This window comes from Onychomys torridus, chromosome 11 (genome assembly GCF_903995425.1).
Source record: "Onychomys torridus chromosome 11, mOncTor1.1, whole genome shotgun sequence".
Lineage (NCBI taxonomy): Eukaryota > Metazoa > Chordata > Mammalia > Rodentia > Cricetidae > Onychomys > Onychomys torridus.
This window is the reverse complement of record NC_050453.1, coordinates 4,193,191-4,200,793: the sequence shown is the minus strand read 5'-3', so window position 1 is coordinate 4,200,793 and position 7,603 is coordinate 4,193,191. Positions and strand designations below refer to the sequence as shown.

At 41.4% G+C, this 7,603-nt stretch overlaps 1 protein-coding gene across 1 annotated transcript in view; it reads right to left on the bottom strand.

Annotated features, from left to right (window-relative positions):
• Positions 1 to 1,025: 1,025 nt before the first annotated feature.
• Positions 1,026 to 7,603, bottom strand: part of Ppp2r5a (protein phosphatase 2 regulatory subunit B'alpha) — a 46,016-nt gene continuing 39,438 nt past the window's right edge. The window contains exons 6-13 of the mRNA XM_036202315.1: positions 7,364 to 7,423; positions 6,600 to 6,708; positions 5,815 to 5,868; positions 4,151 to 4,201; positions 3,836 to 3,955; positions 3,625 to 3,752; positions 2,995 to 3,096; positions 1,026 to 2,029 (exon numbers count right to left, since the gene is read on the bottom strand). Of these exons, the coding sequence (XP_036058208.1) occupies positions 1,897 to 2,029; positions 2,995 to 3,096; positions 3,625 to 3,752; positions 3,836 to 3,955; positions 4,151 to 4,201; positions 5,815 to 5,868; positions 6,600 to 6,708; positions 7,364 to 7,423 (757 nt within the window). The 3' untranslated portion in view covers positions 1,026 to 1,896. The remainder of the gene's footprint in view (positions 2,030 to 2,994; positions 3,097 to 3,624; positions 3,753 to 3,835; positions 3,956 to 4,150; positions 4,202 to 5,814; positions 5,869 to 6,599; positions 6,709 to 7,363; positions 7,424 to 7,603) is intronic.

Genomic DNA, 7,603 nt, shown 5'->3' with positions numbered 1-7,603 from the left:
AAGAGAGCTTAGGGGAGCAGGAGATCCCTGCTGGATCAAGAACAGAAAGGGAGAACAAGGAATAACAGACCATGATAAATGACCACATGAGAACAGGAAGAGGCAAAGTGCTAGAGAGGTCCCCAGAAATCCACAATGATACATCCTCTGTAGACTGCTGGCAATGGTGGAGAGAAAGCCTGAACTGACCTAGTCTGGTGATCGGATGGCCAAACACCCTAACTGCTGTGCTGGAACTCTCATCCAATAACTGACAATTTTTTTTTTTTATAAAATACCATTACAGTATGTAATGCCAAGCATAAACACATCAACAACATTAAAAATAAGTGAAAGGCTCCAGGTCTATCTAGGAGCAAGAGTGCAGCCCTGGTGGTAGGGTGTGTGCTTAGCATGATTACAAAACTCTAAGTGGCGTATCACTTTAATAATTAAATATCTAATGAAATCTGCCTCAGCGAACACTAGAGCTTTCCTGTATTGTGAAAAGTTAAGCTATTACATTTGCTTTAGATAATTAGGGAGTATTTTTGCCTACTGACTGAGTAAAAACCAAACTCCCACTTTATGGAAAGGCAAGCCTGTGTGATGATAGAGTGGCCCTGGGAAGTCCACTGCTTGATAATGTGGCAAAAATTACAAGCCACTATACTGCAAGGAAGGTTTCTCCAGGGTCATGGAGAATGTCCAGGTTCCTGTCACAGCAGCAAGAATCCTGTGCTCATTTTAAACTGGTGTTTGGTTGAAACCGTGTTACAGTCTCCCAGCCCTTCACAGAACTGCTGCTGTTGTAGATTATGAGACTCACCCCCTCCCCAGCCTGTTTTAATTAAAACTAGCTTTAATGATAAACCTGTCCTAGAACATTGGGATTTTATAAAAGATTCTTTAAATGGTTACATTTCAATAAATGGCCAGATTACAAATTCATGGACCATAAGCATCCTAATTTTAATTAGAACACATCCACAAGTTGTGATTTTCTGTAAATATCTCCCAGATATAAAAGAGCAGATGACATAAGGCAAAATACAAACATAGACTTTATTAAATGCTGCTCAATCCCCAGTGAAGATCTTTCATTATAAAACAGGTTTCCATACAACGGCAAGGCAAGAGGTTGGAATGGTACTGATAACAACATGTGAGAAATACCTGACCAGGTAAGAACATACAAGGCTTCTACATAGTCAATGCATTTCCTTTAAATAAAGCCAGGCAGTGACAGCTAGCAGTCTGCATCACACTGTGGGACTCGGAGCCTCCACCCTGCAGGCAGGCCTGGGGTCGGGCAGTCGAGGACTGGGAAGGCCCTGCCTCCAGCCTTGGAGAGGAATGAAGGTGAGGTGAGCCTAGGGTCCACCTGCTGATGCTACTTTGTTACACTCTGGGGTGCTGCTGCTGAAGGGGGTATTTGGGAGCAGTCAGAATTTTGGTTTACTTTCCCCAGCTTTAATACTTTGTGCTTCGGAAGCCTGGAACTGCAAGGTGTTGCAATACCCAGAGAATGGCAGTATCTTCAAAGATGTGGGCTTTTACCCTACCCTCTCCCTGGGAGAAGGGAAGGACAACACCTCAGTTCATCTTTCGGAGCTCCTTCCTCAGATGTGACAGGGCTACAGCACTGTGGAAGCACAGCAGACGACCCGCTCTGTGTGCAGCACAGCCACCTCCCTCCTAACATGATGACGGTGACAATCGATTAGGCAAAGGTTATGATAGACTGTGGCCATGATACAGCACAGGGCTATGTTTAGTCCAGATTTTTTTCGCTTACACTTGCCAGGAAAAACTGGCCTCCTAATTATATTATACTGATGAGGTTTGCTTTGAAGTTTTTATATATTCCAAAAAAGTGTACAAAGCTGCCCACCCAGCAGCGGTGGGAGCTGGTCTTTATTTGGCACTTGTATTGCCGAGAATGCTGTGCATGTGATGAGCACTGTTCTGTTTCTCTAGAACCTTCTTTAGCTTCAACTCTTCTAATTTTTTCCATAATTCTTCACGTTCCAATTCTTTCTTTTTCTCTCTACGGAGAAACCAACAGCTTTAATCAGAAGCTCAAGGAAGCCACTCATTGGCAGCTGACTGTGTGGAATACCTCACTTTTGTCACCCTCCCAAGTGGTTGTAGGCTTCGGTGACCACACATGGATTGGCTGACCACAGTCACTAGAGTGGTTCTAGGTCAGTGATGCAGAAGCCCCACCTTTTCTCCTACCCACAACCCACCCACCCATCCGTTCATGTTCAGTTTGGGTACAGGCCGTAAACATGGGCTTTTATTTCTACAGCTCATTTTAAAGAATCTGACAGTCATGTGACCAATGTACAGTTTCCTACTCACCTCTTTCTGCCTGTTGCTTTCTGGGCTCAGACTGTGTTCCTAATTTCTATCTGAACATTGTGGGGTTTTGTTTGACAGGGGGTCTCAGCTATATAGTCCTATCCTTAGAGTCAGAGATCTGACTGCCTAACCCTCCCAAGTCCTGGCCCACTATGAAGCTATTAAGAGAAGAATGCATTCAGTAAATTACTGGAGGGCTGGATTTTTTCTACGTAAACAAAACAGTAGGTGGCAGGCAGCCTTGATGGACTGAGTAGTCATTGCCCTCCTTATGAGGAAATAATCACTAAGGCATGTTCCTATAGGTGGATATGGGATTCATCTATCCTCTAAAATACAGCACAAGGAACACCAGGTAACTATCATCCTAAGCCAGGGCTGTGACAGTATGCTGACCTCAATACCACCTGCTGGTAATCCACAGCACTGGAACTGTCAGGGAATGCAGTGTGGACAAACGGTTTGTGTAAATTACAGTGCACGTGGTACTTACTAGCTTAAGGTTCAGCATGAGACCAACAGAAGACCACAATCTAACCATTAGAGGAAGAAAGTCATGTCAAATTTATAAAATGTATGAAAATCCAACAACTGAGAGATAGACCTTTCTGAACTGAGTAACACTGAATTATAAAGTGTATCAAGTACCTCTGTCTCTCGGCTTTGTAGGAACTAGTAAGATCATCAAAAAGCTTGCCGTTCATCTCCATTAGGGTTTTCAGCACATTGTACACAAGTGCTACAATGGTCCTGAAGGAAGAAGCCAGTTCAGGGTTAGAGGCCAGCAGCCAGGAAACACAGCACTTTCATCTCTGAATTGGGCTGGTGTCAGATGAACACACAGTTATCTTTAGATGATGTAACTCTGGTTATACAAGCCAGAGGTGCATGTATGATCTGACTCCAAAGCTTACATCCTTCCTATGTTATGCTGAGGTTTAACATAGCTGAGAATATTCTGGTTCTCCTCATGTATGTCTCATCTGAAACCCTGGGTGGCAAGATGAAAATGTCACAGATGTTAAAATGTATTGTCTTAAGCTCCTAGCTTGGGAGGCCAGGTGCAGCTCAGCCACATTATGTTTCCGAAAGTGCACTGGACCACACTTTGGTGAGACCATTTGCTAAGGAATGTTCACATACAACTTTAATATCTAAAATGTTAGGTAGCCTGCAGTACAGGTTTCAAAAAAAAATTTTTTTTTAAGTAATACATGATTTCAAGGCCAGCCAGGGCTATTTAGACTATATGTTAAAAAAATAAAAATAAGAACTTACTGATTCCAGTGTTCTTTGGAAATTTTATACAAACTGGCAAACATAATTGGCAGAATTTTATCAATATTTTCTTCAATCAAACTAAGAATATATTCATTATTCCAGAAGTACAGTGCTCTTTCTGCAACCTACAAAAGATAATGAGAAACATCAAAATTCACGGGGAAAGGATGGGACAAATCAGAGTGTCACCCAGGAAGGAAGCTGATACCTGAAAGTGAGAACTGGAAACACACTTGGACATCTGCTTAAAAAGGGGCTCTTCAATCTTTTTGAATTGTGTTGGTTCAATGACATCTAAGATTTCTTCAATTTCTCCTAAAAACATCACCTAGGTTAAAAAAAAAAAGTGTTAAAAATTTTACAACAAATGACACTAATTTAGAAGCTGTAGAGACAGGCACATCTGCACATGAGGAAGTGGGCACAGTTCAGAGCTGTGCTGTCTCCCTGCTCCCCGCATGCTGGAGCAGGTCAAGATTGCAAAGTCTGACTGAAATGCATTGTATTTTTTACTAAAACCTACCTCTTTCTGACTGCATGTTTTTGGCCAAAATTTCAGCAGTCCTCTGATCACCTACAAGAAACAATGAAAGCTAGAATGAACTGAACAGTCGGGTGTGGTGATGCATGTCTGTAATCCTAGTACTCGGGTACAGGTCCTGGAATACAGCCAGAGCCTGTCTGACCTCCACTAGCTAATGTCAGGATAGTTACTAATTCCCAAAATAAAGCATTCAGCACTCAGTACATGAACATTCCTACTCAGCTTTGCACTTGGGCTAGTTCAACAAATACATACTGAGGGCCTGGGACATGACACTGGACAGAGGTGAGCAGATGGAGTCTCTGGTTTACGTGGAACCTACTGACATTCTAATGGAAGAACATTGACATAATGATCAATTAAAACACAAGAAAATGAAATACAACCTGACTGGGTGAAGGAGGTTATTTTACAGGAAGTTTTTTTTTTTTTAAAGACTATACCAGAGTCAAGAATGACCTTGGATTTCTGATCTTCTGTGTCTGCCTTCCTCTTTTTTTTTTTTTTTTTTCAATGAGATGAAAGGCTCATTTAGGCTTATGAGGGCCCTGTGCATGCTGGGCCAGCACTCAATAAACTGAGCTCAAGCCTCAGCTCTTCACAAGCAAAGAACAGATAATTTCCTATTATCTAAACTTTATAAACTACACATTTTAAAAGCCAGGGTTCCCAAGTTATTTCTTGGTTGACAAAATCAAGGTACAATAAAATATTAGGAGACCATATATTTCAACAAACAGTTAAAGAAATTCTGCTCATCCAGTAGTGCACTAATACAAAAAATAGAATTGCCAGAATGTTCAACTCTGTAGGTTAAAAAGAAAAACAGAACTACATGGCCTTCGAAACTCTCCTTAATCTTCACTCACACCACATTAAGTTAGTTACTGTGTGCCAGGTGTGAGCCGTCAAGAATTGATAGCTGACCTCATTAGGGTGCTTTAGCTCCATGTGTACCACAGAGCTTTGAATTTTGATTATCTTTAAGATTTGTTTTCAGCTGTGATACTGTAACTACTTTTCAAGTGAAAGATGAATACCATGCATATAAATTTTTAAGCACCCCTAGGGTTAGCCTAATATAGTTGAATTTAATCCTTTAGTATTTGTATTTAAAGTGCTTAGAAAGCATTCTATCATTCTATCACTCATTTTATTAATGTTGCAATGGGTTTGTATGGTCAGTTGGGTGAGGTCAAAATCCCAGCATTTAGGAGGCTGAGGCAGGAGGATCACAGCAAGCTAGAGGCCAGTCTAGGATATACACAGGATGTTCCAGATCAGCCAGTGCTGAAGGTTACACTTCATTATGCTTCTGGTACCTTCCATCTTTGTCCGAGCTCAGTCACTTTTCTTGATAATTATCTATCTTTTCACTCTCTCCCGAATTTGCATCTTATGGGCAGATATACTCTAAGACTGTAATCCAAACTGCTAAAGGCGAGGAAACCATCTTTTTGTGTCTTTCTTCTTAACATAAACTCACTGTAAAAAGTGGCTGAGGAACAGATCCCAGTGAGGGTGTCCACTGTGGTGTCTGGATCTCCATTCCTCGTGAGCATGCTCCCGTCCCCGCCCCCAGAAGCTGCTCCCATGCTGCACAGGCACTCACCAGACCAGCACATGAGGGAACCAACACTTACAGGCTCTGTCAGCGTTGTGTCTTTCTCCAGGAACTGCACCACACAGTACGCCAGCTAAAGGCAAAGACAAGTGGAGGAGACGGCAGTCAAGGGACATTTAGGGATACGAGATATTTTCACATTTACACAAAATGTCACTTCAGTTTTTAGTTGCAGTATGGGATGAGTATATTCATAATTGTGTAACTTTTAATCCTTTAAGTTATAAGTTCAGCAGATTCTTAGCTTTAGACTTGGTTAACTTTAATACCCATTTAGACTTCCAGTGCCTATGAAATTGTGAATATGAAATATGCAGATTATTATCCTCTAAGGCTGTGGTTCTCAACAAGTGGGTCGTGATCCCTTTGGGGATTACATATCAGGTATTACATTATGATTCATAACAGAAGCAAAATTAGTTATAAAGTAGCAACAAAAATAATGGTAAGGTTAGGGGTCACCACAACATGAGGAACTGTATTAAAGGGTCACAGTGTCAAGAAGGTTGAGAACTGCTGCTCTTAAGTTTAACAGTGACCAGGACCTTTCTAACAGGTCGTTAGGGTTTGATGTGTAAGATTCACTCAGGGTCACGTAGCTAAGTAGCTTAGCTTAGGTCCTGGACCTGAACCTAAGTAAACTTGTATGTCTAACTTACAACTGTACTAGTAGTACGGAAACAAACTCATAAAAATGGTCCAAAGCAAATTCCTTAACAGACATAAAACTAGCATCTTAGTATCTCTCAAATCTTTGCCTTTATATTAAATATTCATTTCATTTGCAATTTTTCTGAAACTTACCTGAGCATGAAACAAAGCCAATCCTTTTGCAGTGTGCATAGGAATAAGAACCTTCATTAGAAATTGCTTATGTTCTGCTTTCAGTGGCAATGCAAAGCCATTGATGATGCTGGGGGAAGAAAAGGCAGGGAGGGGAAGGGTTAAGGAGTCCCTTTGATTCCAGAGTTACACTATCTATGAACACAGAAAGGGCTCTGCTCCTGCAGGGCCATGTGCATCCATCCTCTACACTGTCACATCAGCTCTGCACTGCTGCATTTTCTTTTCCTCCCAAAGCAACAGGAGTCTGTCTCAGTGCTGTTAGAATCGCCACGTTCTGGGGTAAGTGGGGAGTCTCTCCCACATTTCTGAATAATCTGGAATTAATGTAATTCTACCATGACTTCTGTGTAGTGAACAGGAAGGGAATGTGTATATAAAACCAAAGACTAAAGAACAGCTAGATTAACGGGTAAGAATTCCTGTACTGAATGTTTGATAAAATGACAACTCCTATCTCTTGCCAGTTGGAGCCTAAAACATCTGTGGCATACACACCACAGCTCCAAAGGGAGAAGGCTGTGTAGACCTTATACACAACAGTATTTTATACGCCAACGCCCTAAAACCATCTTAGGCTCTGTTGTTGGGGCCTGAACCCAGGGACTCTAGCATTGTGTTCTAAACTCTAAAAATATGGGAACTTGGGTTTTTCAACTCCAGCTGTTTGTTACATAAAACATTCATTCAGTACTGAATTCTTTAAATATAACAACCCCACCTACCTTCCTAATATTTCAAGAAGTTCAGCCACACCATTGAAATGTTCTGTTTCATATATAAACCTGAATTTGAAATAAAGATAGATGTAATAAAATGTAAACATCAGAAAACAGGCTAGGCGAAGAAACCAAGCCTGGGCTGCAGTGATGGGTCTTCTCTGAAGTGTTTAGCCCAAGGCATTTTGTTCACCTCTCCCTCTCTCTCTCTCTGGAGACAGGGTCTCATGCATCCCAAACTGTCTT